The sequence below is a fragment of the Oreochromis niloticus genome, linkage group LG16 (genome assembly GCF_001858045.2).
Source record: "Oreochromis niloticus isolate F11D_XX linkage group LG16, O_niloticus_UMD_NMBU, whole genome shotgun sequence".
Taxonomy (NCBI): Eukaryota; Metazoa; Chordata; class Actinopteri; order Cichliformes; family Cichlidae; genus Oreochromis; species Oreochromis niloticus.
Window position 1 is genome coordinate 3,086,010 of NC_031987.2, and position 25,581 is coordinate 3,111,590.

Genomic DNA, 25,581 nt, shown 5'->3' on the forward strand with positions numbered 1-25,581 from the left:
CGCAGTAAATGACACAGGTGAAATTCATGTGTAACCTCATGTCATTATTTAAATAATAATTATTATTACCAAAGTAAATATTCAGTAAATGAATCAATAGATACAAAAATAAAAATAAATTTAAAAAAAGGGATGATGCTGATATTTTCTATCACAGTTTTCAGCTTGTCTCCTAATGTGGAGTTTAATGATGTCAAGACTTGGTAATAAAAAATAAAGTTAATCTATGAGATTCTCACATGTGAGACAATTATATAATGAAATAACAAACTGCAAGTGCCAATTACTAACATCTGAAAAGGCTGTATGTGGGCATGCATACGCAATGGAAAAGAAAAAAGCGTGCAATCAAACCCCTGCACATCGCTGCAACAGTAACACCTTCAGTTTTAGGGTTTTGGTGTTTTGACTCGTTGCTATGCTATCAGAGTTTAATGCAACAGGACTTTCAGTACTGTATAGGACATCATATAATATGTGTACATATGTGTTTTTTAAATATTTAATATAATTGTGTGTTTTATTTTCTGTACATTATAAAATAATTTTTGACACAAAGTGGGAAACAGGGCAGGGATGACAAACTCATTTTACATGGTGTTTTATTAATGAAACTCATCTTTCTGTCAGTGTAAAGAAGTTTAATTTCACATTTAAACCCTGATATATTTTAATATAAGAAAAAAGTGTAATTTCAACAGTGCATCTCAGTTCTTTTTGCATAATAGAGAAATACTGCTGTAGTAAATAAAAGAAGTCTGTGAGGACGACTCTTTGGGCTTAAATTGTAAGAAATAAATGCAAATTGTAAAATGTAAAGAAACATTGTTAGCGTTATTGTGAGTCTACTGTGAAAATCAGAATTTTCTACAGCAGATAGTGAAAAACTGGAACTTTCTGTCATTTCATTGGTCATGTATTTCTATTTTAGTGTAGTATGAATGGGAATGGGGGAGGTCTTTATGAGTAGGAAAAGCTGCAAACCTTACGAAAATACAGTTAGATGTCCAAAAATTATATCGTGATTCACATTTTCCAAACAATTGTGCTACTCTGGCCCTCAGGTCTTATGTTTGAAACCCTTGCTTCATGATTAATACTTATTAATACTTTATATATACATTATATCATATTATACTCTATATAATTATATTATATAGGCCCACATACGTGGATGTATAAGCGAATTAGACCCCCGAACAAGCTTCAACATCAACACTCAGTCCTTTAATTAATCCGTTTGACTTCCCCTAAATGGGGAACGGTCAGTTTGACAGGACTAGCCCTTTAAACGATTCCGCTGAAGAAAGGAAGAGTCCATTTCAGTAAAAAAGGGGGGTACTCCGTCACTGCCTCGTGGTTTTTCTAAATTTTAACACCAGAAACACATCTTGGAAAAAGACAGAGGGCTTATATTTTTGTAATAATCATGAACACACATTTAATATCACACTGAAAAACAACATTTAGTCCTTTCGCGTCTCAACAGTAAAACCATTGTCCACCCCTTCGGGGGCGCATCTATTTTTAGCATCAGCTGTTGCAATACAAAGATTAGCTACTCGGTGTATTGTTTCGCAGATGTGGGCAGCTCACTCCCGTCTGAGGCGAAAGGGCGGCGGTGGTTTGAAGTCGAGCTGGAGGATGAGGAGAAACATGTCGGTGTGAGGACACGTCGCCGTTGTGCCAGAGGGAAGCTCGTTGTAGGTGAGTGTGAGACACCAGAGGTCGTGAATGCGGGCGTCGGTGTTCCCGCGGGTGAAATCTGCCGTTAACGCGAAAGCCAACAACTTACTGTAGCCTAGCTAACAGCCACAGGATTACTTCGAGTAATGACAGCGCGGCAGGCGGTCGGCGGGGATTAGCTCGCTGTAAATGAGCGTATGACCCACCGCATCACATTTGCGGAATTTCCTTTTTCAGTGCAAACTTGAAGAAAAAGATGAAGCAGCCGAAATCCGTTATTCAGGGGCGGTTACTGTCGGCGTCCTCACTGAGGCAGGCCCTGGCTCTGTGTGTCAGACATTTCCAGCAGGGAAGAGTCATAAACACAGTGTTTGCCTTTTTTCTTTTACTCTATTTCTTTATTTTCAGCAGCTGTGTACACACACACACACACACACACACACACACACACACACAGAGTGATGTCCGGCTGTGAGGCAGAAATCGTGTGCAGATTTAACCGCTGGACAGAGAGAACAGAGAGATTCTTCATACATCAAATCATAGGATGAGATCATTCAGAAGCACCAGTCAGCCTGCAGACAGACACACACACACACACACACACCACTATTAATAGCAAAGCGAAATCATCAGTTCATTAGGCTGTCTGGAGACAGATCCCTCTTTATCTTTTCATCAGAACTTCAGAGAAAGGCCAAATCCTTCTCCTCTTTCTCCTTCTCCGTCTCCCCCTGCTGCTCATGAGGATGATGATGGTGGGCACAGTGCTGGATGCTTTTCTGACTTTTTCTGAACAGTTTGTGACATCTCATGCAGGTAAATTGCATTCAGATGGCTACAGACTAGAGTGACCAGGTGTCCAGCTTTATGTGGGACTTCACAGCCTTTTATCCTCTGTCCCCGTCTCTCATGTATTGACACGGTATTCTTCATGCTTGATGAGGTCCAGCAGTGATTCCCAAATGATAGCAACTGCACAAAAAGTACATGAAAGGCCATAATGAGGATGAAGCTGGTCACTTGACTCCGTAGAGAAAACTCAGACCAAAATCACACACACACACACACACACACACACACACACACACACACACACACACCTGTTCAGGTCAGACTTCTGCTTGAGGGTTCCATTTACTGGGCTGAGTGAACTGATGCAAGCTAAAGAGTCAGAGCTCTCTGAGAGCAACTTTGTGTCCTGTGACCCAACATAAGATGTGGACCACAGGAAGTAAGAGTGTTTGTGTGAAAGTACAGGTTATATGCTACTGGAGCTTACTGCAAAACAAAATCATCATAGGTGGCGTGCTCAAAAGTGCCCTTGGCCAACGAGACGAAATTGTCATGGATGTTGTTGCAGTTTTGGTGTCTTCAGCATAAAGTTTGAAAGTCACTGGGGTCAGAATTCAGAAGGTTGAACTATGCTCAACAGTTGGTTGTATTTTACTTACTTTTAACTAAAATCAAATGACTTCTATAAGAAGCACCTGGCTGAGGTAGCAGCCATTCAAAGAAAATGCTAAAAATGCAATAAATATAAACAAACAGCCACCTCCTGCCTGATCCTTTGTCTTTAAATTCAGTGTTCAAAATAAGCGTGTTCAGATGTTTCTGCAACATATTCAAAGTTTAGGATGCGTTGATCTATCACAAATCAAGCAGCCGTTTAAAGGAGATCTGAGACAGAAGCTACAAGTTTCTCCATTGTCTCTCTAAGGATAAAAATACACAGTGCTGTTTTCTGTGTGTGGCCACCAAGTTGTAAAGAACACAGAGAGAGACTGTAAAAGTGAGGAGGCGGTGTGCATGTACACTATCACCATCACTGAAGAATTGCACAATTAAAATAAAAATCACAACTTCATGCAGTTTGAGGCTGTAATCTGCATTATTTGTTATTTAAAGTTGAAGCCACCTTAGCATTAGTAAGGTGTCTCACTCTGTTCCACATTTAGTTTACTGGGACGTGCTCATCCCGATGTTGTTTTTCTAGATGGACAAAGAGCTGATAAGGTGGAAGTGCCTTAAATCTGTTTAATGTTAATGGCCAGCAGGGGGCGACTCAGAAAGACGTCGGACCCTTCAAATGAAGTCTGTTTTTTGTAAATTGTGATACTTAATGGAGTCAGTAAAGATGATCAGGCTGTGTTGGTTTCAGTTGGATTCTTTCCTCACTCACCACCGGCACCTTCAAAAGCGTGTGGAAGGCATTATATCCATCATTTTTACTATGTGAGGTATGCAAATAAGGTATTACTATTAACAAGGTATTATTATGTAATGACTCTTCCCAAACCAGTTTAGTTCCTACCTGGGCCACACTTCCCCAGTCTTATTTGAAATACTTCCCTGCTCTATCACGTGATTTCAAAACCTCACGAACGTGATGGTGAAAACACTTGTGAGGCTTCACAACAGGACTTTCCTAACTAATGGGTGGTGACATTACAGTCACAGATGCACTCATTTTATATTGACTAGCAAGCAAATTGACAAATTTCATCACAAAGCACAGACAAGGTTATATTTAATGTGTTTCTGATATCCCCCTTCTAGTTCATGAGCTGTATGCAGTGTAGTGACCAGTAAAACTGTTCGTAATCAAATATTAAAAAAAACAAAACAAAACTTTAAAAGGATTTTAAAAAGTTCATCTTTCTTCCAATACAAAGACGCACCAGAAACATCCACATTTAAAGCTGCTCCCTGACAGAAGTTTCCATGCTCTGTTATGGTAACACCAAGCCGCCGTGCCCTGGAGCTGATTTGATTTATGACAGGAGCATGTCTTTGTACTGGAGTGATTGACTGTGGATCAAACTGACACACATTGTTGAAAATGTATGGATTTTTCAGGCTGCACATCATCTGTTTATGCAGTTTATGTTTAAATAGGGTCACCAACAATGCTCTGAGACCAGAGGCTGCTAAGTGGTTGTGACCTACAATCATGAGATTAGTCATTTAGCGAGCTGTTTGCACTTTGTCCTCTCAGCCGTGGGGTGTTGGAGATCTGAGCGTGAAGTGTGTTACTGGAGGAAATGCGACGAAGGCGGGAGACTTTGATTGATGTGTTCCTGTTGGAGGCAGTCGTACAGTACAACATCGACTGCCAGAATGAGTTTAAAGCATCTGAATGTGAAGTGTAATTATCAAAGCCTGCTGCTGCTTAAATAATCATTACTTTGAAGCAGTCTCAGCTGTGCAATAAGACGCTGGCTTGGGGATAGCATCTTACTCCACACGGAGGCTGAACATTATGTTTCTGTGCAGCTTTTGCTGCGTCTGCACGAGTCCAGCGTTTTGGAAAAGGTTCTTCTGGAAATGGTGCTGAGCCAGTTTTAGCTTGAAAACATAGCTTGTTTTTGGTGTTGATGGGCAGAGACCGAGACTTTTGAAAACCATTACTCATGTGCTTCCTGGCTGGACGGTGTCAGTCACTACATATCCTTCCCAGCATCCCCACACCCCTTACATGACCCTTTCCAGAAAAGTCCTGTACTGCAACTACTCCCACCCAGTCCGTCTCACACAAACATTTTAAAGTGCCCAGTGTACATGACTGGCCGTGTGATTATTCCACAGTCACTCCCTTAAATGCTCCCCACCACCACCACAGCCACCACCACCACCACCACCCAGGGGGATCAGTTCACTGGTGGGAACGTAACCTGTGAGCTGACCTCAGATTGCCGTTCTCCTCCAGCTATAACATGGCTGTAACTTCACTTTTCTCTCATCTCCATTTCTGCTCTGTTGGTTCTGCCTTCTGTTACCTCACCGCCGTGTATTTTACCAACCAAGCAGCTCGCTCGGCCATTAAAGGCTCGAGCAACAGATATGTTCGGAACCAGTCTGCGTGATGCTTGTCCTTGGACTGTGGCATTACCTTAATAATGTTAGCGTTCCCTGTTTGAGGATTAACAGTGTTAACATGAGACTCACTGGCTGTTTGCACTAGTTTTTTTGCAGCCTGGTGTTTATTATTTTGTCCCTGAGCAGGTTTGTGTATTTAGATTTTTAGCTAGATGGCAGGACTGTCACACATTATGAATGATGGGAGTTGTGCAGTGCTTTCTCTCCCAGATTGAACAGGTGAGAGCCACACTGCTGTTATTTTAAACAGGCTGATTATAGACTCTAATCTCTAATCAGAGGTAGTGGCATTCTCAGCTATTAGCTGTTAGTTTTAAGGGTTTAATTTTTTTTTTTTTTTTTTTAATATAGAAGTAGTTTTCTTTCTTTAACGTCTAACATTTGCTGTGTGCAGTTATTTATGCACTCCTTTATTCTCTGCTGCTCTCTGCTCCGATCAGCCGGTTGGCGTCTTTGACTTTCCAAGCACGCACGACGTACGTGTGTGTGTGTGTGTGTGTGTGTGTGTGTGGTGTGTGAGAGATTTATTGGCTGTGAAAGTGAAGTGAAATTTATTTCGGTCAACAACACAGATTATTGTTTTACATAAAAGTACTCAATCACACAGTAACCGAAAAAGGAATAGGCTGAAGCCTTGTGGCTTATAATTATCCTGTCCTTTACCCCATAGGAATAATCAAATCCTTAACCAAGAAAATAAATAGCATTGATAAATAAGTTATATAACAGTTTGAAAAGAAATCAATGATCAAGAAATTAAATCAACACAAAATTATTCATCAAACCAAATTTCCGTAACCTTGTATGATACAAATTTTTAAATTCTTCCTGAAAAATGACAAAGACAAACACCTCTTCAGTTCATCATTAAGTCCATTCCATAATTTCACTCCCAAAACTGACACACATCTATACTTAAAGTGAGAACCAATGTTATTTCAAACTTAAGACCCCCTCAAATCATATTTTCCATCTCTTAGTTTAAACATACTTAAAATACAAATTGGAACATTATTTTTCATCACTCGATATATCATTTCTAAAGTTTTAGATTATATAATGTCCATGAATTTTAACATAGATGATCCTATAAAAAACTGGTTGGTGGACTCCCTATATCCAACTTTATTTATTATTCTAATAGCTCTTTTTTGCAATTTAAAAATTGAATCCAAATATGTTTTATGTGTTCCCCCAAATTTCTGCACAATAGGTCATATAAGGCAAACAAAGGGAAGTATACAATAAATAAAGGCAGTTCTTATTCAAAGAATCTCTTGTTTTATAAAGAATAGAAATAGACTTGGATAGTTTCCGTTTCACATGTTCTATGTGGGGCTTCCAACAAAGTTTATCATCAATAATTACTTCTAAAAATTTTTGTCTCATATACTCTTTCAATTTCAACAATATTTAAATTCAATTTTACTTTAATATTACTTTTACTACCTCCAAATAACATACATTTTGTTTTACTTTCATTCAATGATAGTTTATTAAATCCAAACCATCTATTTCAGCAGTCCCCAACCCCCGGGCCTTGGACCGGTACCGGTCCGTGAGTCGTTTGGTACCGGGCCGCGAGAGTTGAGGCTCAGGTGTGAAATGTGTGGTTTTTCAGGGTTTTTATCAGTTTTCAGCGTTATTTTGTTATCGTTTTTATCGTTAACTCGATTTTCCTGGGTCTTTTCACGTGTGTTATGAATAAATCTTCTTTTTTTCGGTACCGGCACTAGTTTTATTTTGTTGTATTTATCCGCGACACCTTAAAGGCCGGTCCGTGAAAACATTGTCTGGCATAAACCGGCCCGTGAGGCAAAAAAAAGGTTGGGGACCGCTGATCTATTTAACTTCATGAGTTCTGTTTCCACCGTTTTCAGTAATTTCTTTGTCCTTTCCAGGGCAAAATAAGTTTATCATCAGCAAACATCACATATTTTAAAGTATTTCTGGCTGTACAAATATCATTTATATAAAGTAAAAATAACTTGGGTCCCAAAACAGATCCTTGCGGAACTCCACAAGTTTTCTAAGTTTAGATTTCATGTTATTAATACTCACATATTGGAACCTATTATTCAAATAACTATTTAACCAAGATTGTACAACACCTCTTAAACCATACCTTTCACACTTCTGTAAAAGTAAAGAGTGATCTATCGTATCGAAGGCTTTACGTAAATCAATGAAAACACCTATTCCAAACTGTTTTTCATCCACAGCCATTGCAATATTTTCTATGGTGAATTATTGCTTTTCCTGCTTTTTGAATCCTGTTCCTCAACAAAAAGTTAGTTTCAACATGAAGAATTATTATTCTTAATTAATTTTCAAAATGGATAAGTTAAAACATTAAAGTGGAATCTGTGTGGACTTTATCGTGTGTTTAACTTGGTGAATTATGGTTTAACACTTCATCTGATTGATGAGTGTTGATATCAGCAGTACAGTACAGACCGGGGCGTGCACTGCTGTGTTCCTTCTGTGAGTTATGGAGCTGCTTTGTTCCCACGTGAAGAGGGAAATCCCTTGATCCTTTCCCAACAGCAACTAGCCACATCTCGAGCCCAGCGAGACTTTCTGCGAGGGTAGAATATCAGGCTCAAAACACACCAGCTTCATCCATTTTATGTGTAAATGCACACACTAGCAGAGCGTAAGCAGATGTGCTGCAGATTTACTGGCTGTGTGAGGGTTGAGGGGAAAACGGCATTTTATGGTCAGCTGGGGCTGCCGAGTTCGGTGAAGACATGAGCGAGTGCTCCTGTTTATGTCCCACAGGGTATTTACTGAAATCAGTTGTTGTGATTTAATTTTGTGATTTTTGGACTCGTGTAACGGGAAATGCACATGAGTCTGAAAACTGTAGTTGTAACGTGCAGTTAGGTGTACTTTTATCGACTTGGAATGAATGTGGGAGGAAATGCTTTTAGAACAAGTGAGAAATCAAAGGTGTGTCCTATTTTGAAAGAATCTATTAAAGAAGGAGTGAACGACTTTCTCATGTAGCCCAGTGGGAAACTTAATTGCCCACCTCTGTATTAACATCTGTATTTACAAAAAAAGGTGACATGAGTTTGGGTTAGAGTTGGACTGTTAAACCTTAAACACTGCCTTTTCTTTAGGATAATAAAGCATGACTGCTTTCTTTGCATAATTCCTCCCCTAAAATCATAATGTTATAAATACAGCAGGGATGGTTTCCCACAGAGGAATGCATGTGTGATCTGAGCACAACTTTTGTTTCTTCTTTGTCACTGTGTACAAATAGGCAGTAAACCAGCTGCCTTACTGAGACAGTCTCTCATCCTGAACTCCTCCTGCTCTGCAGCTTTGAGGACAAAACTGGTTTTGATGGAGGAGGTAGATGATGGAGGACTGTCGCAACAACAACCTGACCAGTGAGCGAGCTGCTCAGAAAAACACAAAAATGGAGAGTAGAAGGGCCTCGGATAGCTGATTGGAAAACATGTGAACACTTAACTTGGCAGTTAAACAGTCGAAGACGACGTTGTTCTCTCAGACAGACAAATGTATATTTAAAAAAACAAACAAACAAAAAAACCTGTGATGCTAATGTTTCCTGGCCATATATCATATTATATTTTGCTACAGTTGGCTAGTTAGCATCTGTCCTGCAGCTGATGCCAGGTTTGAGTAAAACACAAGTACAGTCTGTTTAAAGTGAAGTGATAACGCAGACGTGTCAGCAGATACTGTTTTGGGTGGTTTGTAACACGTTGTCTTTGTTGTAATTTAACACACTTCCGTTGAACATATCAAACATTTTAGTCCTCATGTTATCACTCTCCTTTTCTCGATGCATGTTACTGTCCAAAAGTCAGGTGAGGGTTAAAGGGTTAATTGTCTCTTTTGTGCTGGGGTTAAGTGGTTTGGCTAGTTTATAATAAACAGATTCTCCACAGTCTTCTGTGTGGTTTCTGTTGTCACCTGTCATTCTGTTTTTCTAAGACACAGATGCGGTTGTAGGGAGATGCCACCAAACAGTCTAAGAGTGAAATCCCGATGAACCTGATAAGGTTTATATGCGAGTTGGCTTCATGGAGAACACCAAATGTATGACTGGTGTAAAAACCACAGCTGTAATGTGTGCTGTGGTTTCAGAGTGCTTCATGGGGTTATTTGTGTTTCTTCAGTCATAGATGGCTTTTAAAGTGGAACAGACACCTATTTTGTGGCTTTGACAGCCAGCCAGACATCTAAACGACTAAAGAGTTTATTTTTTTGTTTTTTTTTTTGTTTTAACATCAGGAATTTGACTCAGAAATTTTTTGCTTAACCTGGCTTGGCTTTGCAAAGGAAGGAAACGTCTTCCTTCCCTCCATTGTGCTGGGCAGGAAAGGATGGACTTTAGCCAGCTGACAGCTGTTTCCTGTACGACGGAGGAGGAATGGGTGTGTGGGTGGTAGGAGTGTTGATGCTAGTGGGTGAATGTGTTTCTCTTTTTTTGCTTTTATCTCTTGCTGCAGTTTAATTAAAACTATAAATCTGCAGGTTTCGTTTTAATGTGAAAGTCTGGTTTTAATTTTATGTGTTATATGTATTTGGATGGCTTTGGGTGCATGGTTTAATGTCTTTGCAATAAAATTTCATATACTTAATGTTACCAATAAAATGACCTTGGAGCAAATTTCTCTTTATGAACATTGGAGCTGTTTCATTTCTAGCCAAAGAGAGTCTGGAATGATATCGAAACAACAAGAACCATTTAGATAATTTCTTTTATTTATGTTGAGGAAAGCTCACACCCCCAAACTCCTCCAAAAAGCATAATATTTGTTTTAAAAAAAAAAAAAAAAAAAAAAAGGTACATCCTATTTAAAATTGTTCATTTTAAAAAAATATTTGGTATCTACAGATTAGCAGTGCTGGTATCATCAAATCAGCTTTTATAACATCAGCAGACACACTTTTTTTTTTTTTTTTTTCCTCCTTCTTTTTTTTCTGTGGAAAAATCCTTTAAGTTTGAAGCTGTGTGGGGATTTTCCTGCGCGTGCCTCATGTTTCAACATTCTAATGAGATTCATATCTGGGTCTTTTTTTGCTTTTGAGCCATTCCAGTGTGGATTTGCCGGGAGTTCAACTTCAGCTTTGATGCTCATGGCCTCAAATTTTCCTCAGATGCTTCCCAAAATAAAAAATGAATAGTTGAGTCAATGACTGAGAGCTGTTCAGAGGCAGCAAAACAATCCAGAACAATAAGATTTCCCATCGTCATGCTTCACAGTTACTGGCAAAACGACTCTCTGATTGTTCTGTTTCAAAAGGCCTGCTCTTTGTACCCTCAGGATCAAATTGCAGATTTACTCCAATGCTCTTTCTGGACAGAAAAGCCTTTTCCTGACATGAATCCCAGGCAGGTTATCTTCATGCACACTCTTAAAAGATTGCAGATGCTTTTTCTTTAGAACCAGCAGTTGCAAGAGCGACCTGTAGAGCCTGTGATGAAATTCTGGGGCTCCATGGTGTGGTGGTTATTTGTCTGACATGTGAAAGATTCTAGGTTTGGGAGGGGATGACACACAAACCCGGTCTCATGGGCGTTGGTCACAAGGTGGTGTACTCCTAGTAATGGTTCCAAGCACAGGTAAATGGGAGGGTTGCATTAGGAAGGGCACGTAGAGGAAAATGCAATGCAAATTTATTAAAGCTCACTCGTCCCGAGCATCTGCCTCTCTCACACCAACCCTGTGCATGTCCTCCTTTATTACATCCATGAAGCTTCTCTGTGGTCTTCCAGTTTGGATTCGGGAGACAGACACTATCTCTACTTTCAAGATTAGGCTTCAAACTTTCCTTTTTGCTAAAGCATATAGTTAGGGCTGGACCAGGTGACCCTGAATCCTCCCTTAGTTATGCTGCAATAGACGTAGGCTGCCGGGGATTCCCATGATGCATTGAGTTTTTCCCTTCCAGTCACCTTTCTCACTCACTATGTGCTAATAGACCTCTCTGCATCGAATCATATCTGTTATTAATCTCGGTCTCTCTTCCACAGCATGTCTTTCATCCTGTTTTCCTTCTTTCACCCCAACCGGTCGCAGCAGATGGCCCCGCCCCTCCCTGAGCCTGGTTCTGCTGGAGGTTTCTTCCTATTAAAAGGGAGTTTTTCCTTCCCACTGTCGCCAAAGTACTTGCTCATAGGGGGTCATATGATTGTTGGGTTTTTCTCTGTATTTATTATTGTGCTATCTACTGTACAATATAAAGCGCCTTGAGGCGACTTTTGTTGTGATTTGGCGCTATATAAATAAAATTGAATTGAATTGGTCTTCATCTTTTCCTCCTCTAACTTTGTCCTCAAACTGCTCGACCCGAGCGGTCCCTGTGATCGACTTGTTTCTGGTCACCCCAGATGAACTTTATCACACACGTCTCCAAGCTTACGATGGCTCTGGGTTGGACTGAAGGTTGGAAGCGTCTGGGCTGACTGTGGCTGTAATTTGGGTGTTGTGAATGATGAGGCAAAGTTGGTTCCAGCCCGTGCAGATCTAATTCCGTGAAGGAAGTGTGGTGCGATTATTTGTCTGCTCTCAGATTATTTTTAAAAAACTGTTTTAATTGTATGCCTGGAGTTAAGAGTAGTCAGTGTCACGCATCAAAAACGATCCAAAAACAGGAAGCGAACTAAAGCGGCTCTGTGCAGTGACTCAACACCACTCTACAACATTTCTGTCAACTTTGTCCTCGTATGGCCCGGCTTCCTCCGCCTCACTCCTGTTTCCGATTTCTCTCACCCGCTTTCCCGCTCTCCTCTCGTGACTCATTCTTTGTAGATTTGGAAGCTTTGAGGACAGCTGTGGTCTGAACTTTCTGCCACGACAGTCTGAGATAGCACGGTGGATATTAAAGCTCCAGCAACAAGGCGATGCCTGATTTGAACCACATAATCTTAGATTATATTTACGACTGTCTGAGTAGCAAACAGGCTGTTCTCCTGTGGTTTAAGTGCAGAATGCCTCTGAATGATTTGATATACTGAGCACTGACGCCTCTCCCACAGAAGGCTTCAGTTTAACCCCTTAATGTTGAAGTTTATTTTTGTACTTAAAGAGTAATTACAAGCTCCAGCTGTACATCTGTGTTTGAGCCGTCATATTTCTGTGGTTTTGTTGTCATGAGACGATGTCATTCATTTAGTTTTGACTTGTGAACCACACGCAGGAACGCTTCCCACTTAGATTTAAAATGTGCCAGCTTATACACACTCTAGAGCTGGGCGATATAAGATTTTTTTCATATCACGATATGTTTTTTTCATTTCAGGCGATAACGATATATATCACGATATAAGCCAAATAACTATATTTGTAAGATTTAAATGTGCCGTTGCTCACAAGTAAAATGTGAAATAATTAGCAGCTTGTTTTAATTAAAATATTTCCCATAATAAGTTCAACAGGGTAGATGTACTTAAGGAACATGAGACTTCAGTTTCAGATAAAGGCAAATATTGTAAACTACAGAAAAGGCAGCCGCTAAAGCGTTTAAGTTTCAAAATAGAACAAACAAAACAGACTAAATTGTCGATTCCACTTAGAAACAAAATTTTAATTCTAAAAATAAATCTTAGGTCGTTTTACAGAAGAACAGACAAAATTGACTAACTTTTGTCAATATCAAATAAACTGAGAACTAAAAGGAAATTCTCAGGCTACGTCCACACGTACACGGGTATTTTTGAAAACGGAGATTTTCCGTTTTCGTTTTAAAAAATAATCCCGTCCACACGTAAACGCAGAAATGAAGGAAAACGCTGCTAGGAACATGCCAAAGCAACAGGTGGCGATATAGTCCTAACCGTGTAGAAATGTTGGCCAATCAGAAGTCTAGAAGCGTGTGAATGTGTGTGTGAATGGGTGGATGTCTGGATATGTAAAGCGCTTTGGGGTCCTTAGGGACTAGAAAACGCTATATAAATACAGGCCATTTACCATTTTACCATTTAGAAGCCTCGGTAGGAAATAGTAAACAAATATGGGGCATAGAAACAGAACTGAGTCGTATGTGTGGAGGGACAGTAACTATGTGTGTATATGTAAGCATTTAAACACTGCAGAGAGTACAATTAACAGTATTGTAGAAATTCATTTCACCGAAACAATAACGTGGCGCACAGTGTGACGTCAAAAAAGGCGCACACCTTTGACGCTGCGTTTTCTCCGTTTTTCTTGTCCACACGTAAATGCAAAAACGGAGTTTTCGAAAATATCCACCCTGGCAGGCGTTTTTAGAAATCTCAGTTTTCAGTGACTGAAAACGCCGTTTACGTGTGGACGAAAGGTGCAAACGCATAGAAAAATCTGCGTTTTCAAAAATACCCGGGTACGTGTGGACGTAGCATCAATCTCTCCTTGTTGTATAGCTTAGCTTTTCAAACAGTTTTAACAGTTACTTTAGTCTGACAAAAGCCGAATGACGAATTAGCGCTTTCAGTCAGACTGAGCATGCACCGCTTTATTGTATATCCAGACTTGCTTTTGGCACAATTTACAGTGCACGCTACTCTGTTTTTTGTCAGACTTGAAATAGCCGAAATACCTTCACACTACGGAACTTCTGTGGCCCTTCCGGTTGACAATCTCTCCAGCATTGGAACCATCATCTGTTTTTTCTTCGGTAACCTTCGCTCACGCTCTCGGTTGATTTTTCTCTAGTCGGCAAACTCATTTCCTTCATTACCTGGGCGGCCCGGCTGCAAAACCAAATACACATGTGCGCCTTGGCGCTTGTGCTGTACGTAACAAGTCATGTGACGTGACGCTGCGGCTGTGATTGGTTCGGCTCTGTGCTACTTAATTTGGATTGGCTGTTCTTTTTTCTTTTTTTTTTTTTAAGAGGACAAGAGAGATGAGGTCTATCGCAATAGTTAAATTTTTCTATCGAGAAAAAGTTATTTCGCAATACATATCGTTATCGTTTTATCGCCCAGCTCTAACACACTCTAATGGTCGTCTGTTTCACGCAGCACCAGGATGACAGCATTTTCTTTGTTTTGTACTTTAGAGGAAAGCTCTTAATTCGAAACAGAAGTATTTTGCTTGGCAGGGATTTTCCTGTGTTGTGGTTTTAGCTGCTTGCAAAGGAAACACCCCCCCCCCCCCCCCCCCCCGCCTATGTTGTGATGATTTGTTTTTATAGATATAGATATTTTATTTTCATTTATTTAATGGAGCTTTGATTTTTGATATGTAATAGATGTTTGTTTTTCAACAATAAGTGGAAAATGCACAAGTGTGTCAAATAAGGCAGTCATGTTTATTGTGATGCACATCCAGAGGCCTGTTTATGAGTCAGGGGAAGAAACTCTTTGGAAGTTTTCAGACGGCTTCAGAATAACAGAGGTCAAGTGGAAGAAAGAAATGAAACTCGTCTGCCTGAAATAAAGAAGGAAGAAATGAGTTTAAACTAGGTATCAAAGCTTCAACAAGAAGTGTGCTGAAAACCTAGGCTCTAGATGCCTGCGTCGCATGCACTTTTATCAGTTTACTGCAATTTTCTGATGAAAAGCTGTGGCTGGGATGCAGACATGTAAACAAGTAAATGTCATTAAATGTGTTGAAACAACATGTGGCATGTCAAGGACGTGCAGCTGCATTTAGTTTCATAATGTTTTTGTCTTTCTGTTTACAGAAATTTAAATAAAGAAACGTGTTAAATGTTTGTTTGCTCCATCCATAACCTGTATATAAAAGATGGACATAACCACAGTGCTGTAACTAGGGCTGGGTTGAAAGCTGCAGGTTTCATCACTGTAAAGTTCACAGAACCAGCAGCAAAAGAAGATCCAAACTTCACGTTTGATAAACATTGTCATGAATTCTCTTACTTTGGCTGTTTTGCTTCTAACGTGATAAAATCACACTTCCTGCATAGAGCGCGCTCTCTCTCTCTCTCTCTCTCTCCCCCCCCCCCCCCCTCCCTCCCTCCCCAGCTGACCATCAAAAATCTGTTTTCTGCATTATTCGCTTGCTTATTATGCGCACCACTCTACAAGAGAGCCTCATTTCTGCTGTTCAATACTAAAGCAATTTAAACGTTTTAATATTCTGCCAAATTGCAAATCGTTTAGTTCTGTCTCTAATGAAACCTCTGTAACGTTGCTCTACCTGATGCTGCTTAAATGAATCAATGTTCATATGTTGATTCATGGTTTTGTTTTTTTGTTTTTTTTCCAGTGTTTTTTTTTTTTTTTTTAACTACTGCAGAATATTGTAATATAATTATCTGCTATAAAAAGCCAGGCCAGGAAAATCTTCATGTTTTTCTGTTTTATCCTTGGTTACTTTGACACAAAGTCATCTGCTGTGTCAGCTTTGTTTTTATACATAGATATAAAAATATAGATATGTACTGAGGCAGAAATATTATAATTCTGATCATTTGAGTCCAAATTGAATTGGGAGCTTGTGAATCAGAATTGAATCATAATAAAAATCGGTGACGATTCCCAGCCCCAGCTGTAACCCACTGATGTGTAAATCCACCTTGTGTTGTCGCTGCGTTGGGCTTTCAGCCCGTGACCACATGCCGCTGAGCTTGTTTCTCTGGTGGGTGCAGCTCTGGGACGAACTTACTGTTACTCGGCTATGAAAATAATCCAGCGTGAGCTGAGCTGAACTCTGCCTTTTGGCCTCTCTTGCTCTAGTTTTCCCATCTTTGTTTTTCCTCTTTCTGCTTTGATCTACATCTACTGGCTGTGCTCGGTCTCCATGGTGATGTAAAACCAGCCTGGGGGGGAATAAAAATCTTAACACATCTCTGGCTTGTTCTCTCTCTCCCTCCCTCCCTCTCTTTGTTGTCAATCCCTCGTCTCCCTCACTTGGTTCTGCATTTCAGCCAGCCAGGTGCGTCTCGTCAGCCACCTGCTATCCTACTTCCCACCTTTACTGCCACTGTAGAGGGTAGCCATGGCAACCAGCGCCGTGCCAAGTGACAACCTACCAACGTACAAGCTGGTGGTGGTGGGGGATGGGGGTGTCGGGAAGAGTGCCCTCACCATCCAGTTTTTCCAGAAGATCTTCGTGCCAGACTACGATCCCACGATTGAGGACTCGTATCTTAAACACACAGAAATAGACGGACAGTGGGCCATACTGGACGGTGAGTTCCAAAGAACCAGACAGCTCGTAAATCTTCTATGCTTCTTATTTTTTCCTCCTTTTGTTTCAGTCAACACAACACATCCATCATCGTGCCACAAGTTAACATTTGTTATTGTTCTTCTTTCGCCTGTAATTACAATCCTGTGGCAGCTGTCTACACTGAGCTTTATATAAAACATCAGCTGTGGTTTTTCCATGTGAGAGAAACTGTGTATAATTCCATAATTTTATCCTTTCCCTTTATAATTACTCAATTTACATTTAAAGCATGCAAAAACACCGGAAAAATGGATCATTTCTAAATTTTTCTATCATTGAATATGTTCAGTCTTTTATGAACTAAGAGAACTTCTGACCTTTGCAAAGAGAAAATGTTACTTTTTGATGCGACTGTTATGCAAGCGTGTAGCTAAGCCATGAAAGTGGCACTCAAGACCCACAGACTCCCTTAGATGTACACATGTCTTTCTCCCAGTGTGCAGCGATTGTGCTGGGGGGGGGGCATGAAACTAAAACTCACATGTTGTAGTGACAGGACGTCCACAGTGGCTCTGATTAAAAAATCACATTTTAAATACTGCTGATGTTTGTGTGTGGATCAGTTTTGTTTTGATGTATTTTTAATGATTATATGCATGTTCAAAGTGCGATCCTTGCATCAGATGGTGCTCGGGGAGTATGTCGTGTACTTGTGTGATTTAAGTGAAGAGCCCTGAGACCCTTCTCAGTGTATTAATGCATTTCTCCCGACATGGACACAGTACTGGACACGGCTGGTCAGGAGGAGTTCAGTGCAATGAGGGAGCAGTACATGAGGACGGGAGACGGCTTCCTGATCGTCTTCTCGGTGACGGACAAGGCCAGCTTTGAACACGTTGACCGATTCCATCAACTCATACTACGGGTCAAAGACAGGTAGGAGCAGTAAAAATAAACACACCTGGACAACAAAATAAAATTTTCTGTCTTTTGCAGCCCCTCTTTTCTTTGTTTATCTTGGAGCGAGTTTTGCAGCTAGTTATTAAAACATGGCTTTGAAGATAGTGAGCCTTATCAGCTGAACATTATACATATGCAGAGAAAAAAATGAATGCAAGGTGAGCTTACTGTATCAGTGCATTAAAGGCATTTGTTTATCCATATATAGGCAGTTTAAACTGTCCACACTTTTCTAAGTGTGTTGGAAAAGTGTGGACATTTTCTACAGTGTCTTACATGAAAGCACAGAGGATAGTATTTTTTGGGTGGAGAGAATCACTTTTTAGTGTGGTGGTGACTGAACTTGTTTCTTGGCTTTGGCTGGACTGGAGGGTGTCAGAAGTCCTCAGAGGATGGTTACTGCTAACATGGTGCCAAGCAACCTGAGAAGGTATTTAATCATGAGAAACGCTTGAAACCACTGGTGCCACGCACGTTCATTGCACTGTGTGAAAGTTGCAGGCAAGTTGTATGTAGTTTATTTTATTAAACCTTTCATTTATACTGTTAATCTCATTCAGTATAAATGTCTCATTACACTGTCAGACGGTGTCATAAATGTGCAGTCAGGGCTGTCGGTGTCATGTTGGGTCCAAACGGAGACAAAGAACTGAAATGTTGTGAAGTAAATTCTGCCTCAGATGTCATAGATACAGTGGCTTGCAAAAGTATTCGGCCCCCTTGAACTTTTCCACATTTTGTCACATTACAGCCACAAACATGAATCAATTTTATTGGAATTCCAGGTGAAAGACCAATACAAAGTGGTGTACACGTGAGAAGTGGAACGAAAATCCTACATGATTCCAAACATTTTTTACAAATAAATAACTGAAAAGTGGGGTGTGCGTAATTATTCAGCCCCCTGAGTCAATACTTTGTAGAACCACCTTTTGCTGCAATTCCAGCTGCCAGTCTTTTAGGGTATGTCTCTACCAGCTTTGCACATCTACAGACTGAAATCCTTGCCCATTCTTCTTTGCAAAACAGCTCCAGCTCAGTCAGATTAGATGGACAGCGTTTGTGAACAGCAGTTTTCGGATCTTGCCACAGATTCTCGATTGGATTTAGATCTGGACTTTGACTGGGCCATTCTAACACATGGATATGTTTTGTTTTAAACCGTTCCATTGTTGCCCTGGCTTTATGTTTAGGGTCGTTGTCCTGCTGGAAGGTGAACCTCCGCCCCAGTCTCAAGTCTTTTGCAGACTCCAAGAGGTTTTCTTCCAAGATTGCCCTGTATTTGGCTCCATCCATCTTCCCATCAACTCTGACCAGCTTCCCTGTCCCTGCTGAAGAGAAGCACCCCCAGAGCATGATGCTGCCACCACCATATTTGACAGTGGGGATGGTGTGTTCAGAGTGATGTGCAGTGTTAGTTTTCCGCCACACATAGCGTTTTGCATTTTGGTCTCATCTGACCAGAGCACCTTCTTCCACATGTTTGCTGTGTCCCCCACATGGCTTGTGGCAAACTGCAAACGGGACTTCTTATGGTTTTCTGTTAACAATGGCTTTCTTCTTGCCACTCTTCCATAAAGGCCAACTTTGTGCAGTGCACGACTAATAGTTGTCTTATGGACAGATTCCCCCACCTGAGCTGTAGATCTCTGCAGCTCGTCCAGAGTCACCATGGGCCTCTTGGCTGCATTTCTGATCAGCGCTCTCCTTGTTCGGCCTGTGAGTTTAGGTGGACGGCCTTGTCTTGGTAGGTTTACAGTTGTGCCATACTCCTTCCATTTCTGAATGATGGCTTGAACAGTGCTCCGTGGGATGTTCAAGGCTTGGGAAATCTGTTTGTAGCCTAAGCCTGCTTTAAATTTCTCAATAACTTTATCCCTGACCTGTCTGCTGTGTTCTTTGGACTTCATGGTGTTGTTGCTCCCAATATTCTCTTAGACAACCTCTGAGGCCGTCACAGAGCAGCTGTATTTGTACTGACATTAGATTACACACAGGTGCACTCTATTTAGTCATTAGCACTCATCAGGCAATGTCTATGGGGAACTGACTGCACTCAGACCAAAGGGGGCTGAATAATTACGCACACCCCACTTTGCAGTTATTTATTTGTAAACAATGTTTGGAATCATGTATGATTTTCGTTCCACTTCTCACATGTACACCACTTTGTATTGGTCTTTCACCTGGAATTCCAATAAAAATTGATTCATGTTTGTGGCTGTAATGTGACAAAATGTGGAAAAGTTCAAGGGGGCCGAGTACTTTTGCAAGCCACTGTAGCATCTGATGAGGTTCCCCTTTCCATTTAAGGCACACGTTACCTTACAGAGCGTCTTTGTCTCTGTCCTAGTGTGCCCTTATTAACACAAAGGGTACGCAGTTCAAAAGGTTTGTTTGCAAAAGCTATACGAGCAGTCTCGGAAAGCACCAAAATTTCAACTGAAAGTCTGTGTGAACCACTCTGTTAAATATAGCAAAAGAAAAAGAGGAAGTAGTTCATCATATTCATTAAAGACTAAACTTTGCCCTCGCTGACTCGGGCCGCGCTGACGGGTATGGTTATCATGTGATTTAAGGGCGGTTGAAGATAAAGGTCTCCTCCTTTCCTCGCTCTTGCTCACACACCGACGGAACATCAGTTATTTCCAAAGCTGAAATCTGTCGTCGTCAGTTCTCGACTGTGACTGACAAATAAAACTGAGTCACACGCAGGAAATGGAGGAAAAAAAAACCAAAAAAAAAAAAACCCCAGAACTGACCGAGTTGGAGTCTGTCAATATTTGGTGGCGCTCAACAGCAGCTGATTTATCCCAAATTAAACATGGCACGTTTTTTAGTGTGTTAGCGTTTCAAATGCAAGTGAGAATTAGTCATATCCTCCTATGACTAAGCATTTAAGGCTGTTTGAAACATCTGTACGCATCGATAAAATATTCAGTAATACAGCGATGCATTGCATCTCGACTCTGTGTCCTTATCGTCTCAGGGAGGCCTTCCCCATGGTGCTGGTCGCAAACAAAGTGGACTTGGTCCACCTAAGAAAAGTCACAACTGACCAGGGGCAGGAGATGGCTGCAAAGCATAATGTAAGTAGTCTTTCCTTAAGCACATGTCCCTGATGACTTATTACCGCCTACAAACAGCATCGGGGTTTTTGAATTATGTAAAGCTTTAGGTTTGAACGTTTTCATGTTAGTCTGTAATAAACACAGGCAGTGTACGGGGGTAGAAAAGACCAGCGTTCAAGGAAACGAGCAAATGGCATTTATAGGCCTTCAAGCTGCTATTTCTCAGCTTGTGTTTAGACGGGCAACAGTTCTGAATGTGATTAATACTTAATCATTATTGGTCTTTCAGAACCATCACAGACTTAAACTGTACATTACTGTAAACTTAAACACTTGACTGAGCTGCTCATGTTTCATATTTGTTTCCTCAGATAACTTATATTGAAACCAGTGCCAAGGACCCCCCAATGAACGTGGACAAAGCCTTTCATGAACTGGTTCGTGTTATAAGGTAACCTGATGACTTTCAGATCTTTGAAATAAATATACTGGGATGGGGGTGCACTTTATGTAAAGATGGGTCACCACTGTGTGAAAGGCAGCACTTCATTAAAACAGATGGAACTGACTACAAAAATCATGGTACCGACTGTGAGTGCAGGTTAAAACTGTTCCCGTCTCATTAAAGATGAAGTGAGGTTTGTTTTACAAGACACTAATTTCAGATTCTTTTACAAATGGTAAATGGCCTGCATTTGTATAGCGCTTTACTCAGTCCCTAAGGACCCCAAAGCGCTCTACACTACATTCAGTCATTCACACATTCACACACTGGCAATGGCAAGCTACATTGTAGCCACAGCTGCCCTGGGGCGCACTGACAGAGGCCTTTTACAAAATCCTCCCGACAACAGCGCTCTGTCCTAAAGGTGTGTGGAGGGTGTATTAGTTTGAATATCATAGCTAATCTGCACATCTGTGATGGTGCTGTTATTATAAACTTGGTAAACGGGTTTTGGATCAAAGAGGCATTCCTTTTTTTCTGCAAGACGATACCAAAACACAATGTGCAAACATGACTATGCAGCTCTAATTAAAGGAGTCTGGGCCGATCTGCAGTCACCTATAACAAACGGCATGGCAAAGAAAACCTCAAAACTCTGGAGCAGCTGAAATCTCATATCAAGCAACAGTAAAAATGCATCAACTGGCCATAAAGCTGAAAGCTAAAGTGATGCAACGCAGCGCAACGCTGGACTGTGAAAGTGTTTTTAGGAAGGATGAAAAAAAAAAAAAGTGGGGGGGAAACAAGACCAAAGCCACTTCCTGTCTTGACCCGTGTAATTTCAGAAGAATTTGGTTTATGTACATGTTTTCTATGTGGTCACATCCTGTTTATAAGTCTGGCCGAACACTCCGAAGGGCGACAAGTAATCCCTCTCGTGGTGTCGGGGCTTCGTGCTCGTTACACAGCAGTAGATCAGTGCGTTTTCTCGCCCTTTTGTTTAAAAAAAAAAAAAAAAAAAGATTACTAGACTTGTGGAAAGCTCTCATTGTGCGTTTGCCAGCTTGTAGCTGACTCATGAGAAAACGCTTCCCTTGCAACACACTTGGAGCTCGATGAATCAACACTGCCCTCCTGTGGTCATACTGTAGACATCCAGTCACCAGGGAGGTTTACAGAAGAATGAGCACTCATGAAATGCTATACTTAATCTTAATATACTGGCAAGAGCCAGTGCATTGATTTATGGGTTGTTTTATAGCAGTGGACTGAGCTCTGTCTCTTTTCTGGACACATGAGAACAGGAAAACATTAGACAAACAAACCTGGAGCACAGTAAAAACAGTGCAAAGGTTATAAAAAAGAGTTTTATTAAAGGGGCGTAATGTACTAGTTCAGGGTGATCATTGCAATTATCTGCTGTTTTAACGATAAAGAAGTAGTTTTTAAACTTGATTCCCACCACTCGGCGTCAGAAATGGAAATTGGAAACTGACCTTGTGGGTAAAATTTGGAGATTAAAATGATTTCCTGAGCTGGAGAAAAATGATCATTTATTTGAGATAATTATAAAGTACAAAGTTAAAGTTTTGCTTTCAGATTATTAAAAAAGAGGTTTATGCCTTTTCTTCTTCTCTTTTTGCTGCCTGCAGACAACAGGTCCCAGAGAGAAACCAGAAGAAGAAAAAGAAGATGAAGTGGAGGGCGGAGCGTTCCACGGCCTCCCACAGGTTCCACTGCGCCATATTGTGACCAAGCTCGTCATCTCCATCATCTATCACACACTCGCGCACACACACACACGCGCACACACGCACACCAACAAACCTTTGGATGTCAGGGAACTCCCCAGCAGTGGTCAAACTACTGGAGCACAAAAGGGATTGGGGGTTGGTTGAGGAATGACTCAATGGATCCAGTAGGATGAAATCGATCTGAAATGTTGGACTCGGCCCTTCGCGATGCCTCAGACTGAGTGCTACGCCTGCCCCCCTCACTATATGGTCCTTTTCAAAGGTTTTTCTTCTTTCTTTGACAACCTCTCCCCATCTGTACTCGTCCCTGAAATACATAGTAAATTCATAAATTAGATAACTATGAAACGTGGCACAAGATGACAAACTGTCCGGGAAAGACAGAGGTCAGAATCACCTTGGACTTGGAACCTTTTGTCCTCTTGAGCAAGGGAAGGAAAAGCACCTTCAATTCCGGTGGGAAAAGCTCTGATGTGATGCCCGGATAGGCCGGCTTTGGATCTCTGTTCTCTTTCTGCAGAGTGGACGAAGCCGAGAGTGGTGACAATAGATGTTGTGCAGTGTCGTCGATAAGTGGACGGTGAGCCCAGTGAGTATAGTGAGCGTGAACATTGTGGTCATGTGGTTTTGAAATGTCAGTTTGGAGGGCAGCAAGTGAAAGAAACGTGTCATATCTGTCAGTGAATGCTACGAGCAGATCAGCAAGTGATTGTTATTGTTAAAGGAGAATAATGGGACCAGTTGGCATGACGACACTGATCTGTTAAAGGCCTTGTTTACACTCTTATGCGGGACTAGTTTCTCACGTGTAAACAGACGGCACCAGGAGCCACTTTGTCTCTAAGTGTTTGACGGTTGGTTCGGTTGCCTCTTCAGTCGTCGTCGGTGATGTAACGAGTGCAATCTGTTAAGTACTGTACGATCAGCTGTCCTGATACTTTTCTTTTCCTCCCATGTTTTTATAGCTAAAATATTACAGAAAAATATAATTATATTTGATATTAACAAACTGTGGCAATGTAAACAAATTCAGTGCTGTTTTACAGAAGATCTCCAGGAAAGTCTTAATGAAATAGAATAAGGGATAACGAGAGCTTCGTGATTGGCACTGGCCACTAACCAAAACCATGTGATGTCACTTTATTTCAGTCTAGAGGCTGTTCAGACTGCACCGCTGAATTCAGGACTACGTCATAAGATAAATCTGTGTGAAGGGGGGTAAAAACGGTAACCTGGGAACGTGTCGGCGGCACGGCGCTCCCAGGGCTGAAAGCCATGTTAGCTTAGCCACAGACCACGGTAGGTGTAGGGAAACTGCACACTAGAAGCAACAACACACTCAGTGAATCGGTGCTCATGGTCGTGGGGTGGATAGGAATGTACAGTTTAATAATCTACGAAATGGCTCGTACTGTTAACGCACTAAAGTTTCAGCTGACACTTTGCTCTCTGGATGAATACGGACTCTTGAAGGAAGGAGTGCATCTTTTTTCTTTTGGTTTTTTTGCACTTTTAATACGATTTCTCACTTTCCTATTGGCATGTCGTTTTCTTTCTGAATCAGTAATCAAAACGAGGAGCACGGTAACAACGTCTGAATGTAAAAATGGGAAAATGAAGTGAGCTGGTTGGTGTTGTAACGCTGTGTGCCTGTTGCCTCCGTGGTGATTGTACCAGACTAAAACTAGGATGGGACTAAAAACATTCAAAAGGGTGTTTTTTTTTTTGTTTTTTGTTTTTTTTTTTAAAGTTCTGCGGTATTCAGTTTTGAATTTAAGAAGGCTGCCTGTGAAAAATCATTTATTAAATGACAAATTCACCTGAGCGTGGAAGTGGGAATCGACCTCTGCAAAAGGAGGAATACAACATTGACAGTACTGATTGACATCTACTGTTCAAGGGACGCTTCAGAGTTTCCAGAGGACTCCAGCTATTACAGAACCAACAGACTCCAGGAAAAAAGAAGAAAAAACCGAATGTGTTTGAAAATGTTGCATCATGTGTGTTTGATACCATTTTGTATTATTGATATGAATCGATATGAATCTTGTGTGTTTTATAAGGAATTAAATAATTTATTACTGTCTGTTACCTCAGTGTGTCCCAGACCTGGACAAAAAAAAGCTCCCCACTGTTTTTTTTTTTTTTTTTTTTTTTTTTTTTTTGAGTTTATCTTGGAGATTCTTCACATTTGAGTCTCATATTTTGGACCAAGATGAAAAACCTGTTTGGTCCTGAGCTGGAAAGGCATAAGGACCTCTGCTTTACTGGGTCCCAGAAATTTTCCAATTCCTGGTGAGGCTCGCGCTAAACTAAGCGAACGACCTGCTGGTATCTGTTTTTTGTCCAGAAACATTTAGTGATTGCTGCCTTTCTCGGGTTGATCAAAATCGCTGAGGAATCCTGAAAGGGCGATCGTGAGTAAATGAAGAGCTTCTGTTTAAATTATGTAACTGATTTCAGTTTTATACATCCTGAAACTTTGTAAGTGAATGAAAGTGGAAACTTTTACATTTGGTTTACAAAAAAAGGAGTTTTCAGAAGTTGTGTAACGTGTTTTTTGGCAGGTCTGTTGTGTTCTAACTGGCTGTGTCAGACTGAGGAGCTAGACGAGGCACAATCTGTCGCCGCCTTCTCTAGCCTCAGGGGTCGATTATATTTCAATAAAAAAAATAACAGTA

At 40.9% G+C, this 25,581-nt stretch overlaps 1 protein-coding gene across 1 annotated transcript; it reads left to right on the forward strand.

Moving 5' to 3' along the window:
- Positions 1-1,537: 1,537 nt before the first annotated feature.
- On the forward strand, positions 1,538-25,581 carry mrasa (muscle RAS oncogene homolog a). The gene is made up of 6 exons (XM_003443339.5): positions 1,538-1,707; positions 16,426-16,689; positions 17,453-17,606; positions 20,620-20,719; positions 21,073-21,152; positions 22,799-25,581. The coding sequence occupies exons 2-6, from the start codon at positions 16,497-16,499 to the stop codon at positions 22,896-22,898; spliced, it is 627 nt and encodes a 208-aa protein (XP_003443387.1). The 5' UTR covers positions 1,538-1,707; positions 16,426-16,496; the 3' UTR covers positions 22,899-25,581.

Bases quoted from the DNA above. Each gene is read 5' to 3' on its own strand.
- mrasa (XM_003443339.5), top strand. From the start codon at position 16,497: ATGGCAACCAGCGCCGTGCCAAGTGACAACCTACCAACGTACAAGCTG. The intron at 17,607-20,619 runs GTAGGAGCAGTA...TTATCGTCTCAG, and splicing joins ATACTACGGGTCAAAGACAG to GGAGGCCTTCCCCATGGTGC. The intron at 20,720-21,072 runs GTAAGTAGTCTT...TTGTTTCCTCAG, and splicing joins AGATGGCTGCAAAGCATAAT to ATAACTTATATTGAAACCAG.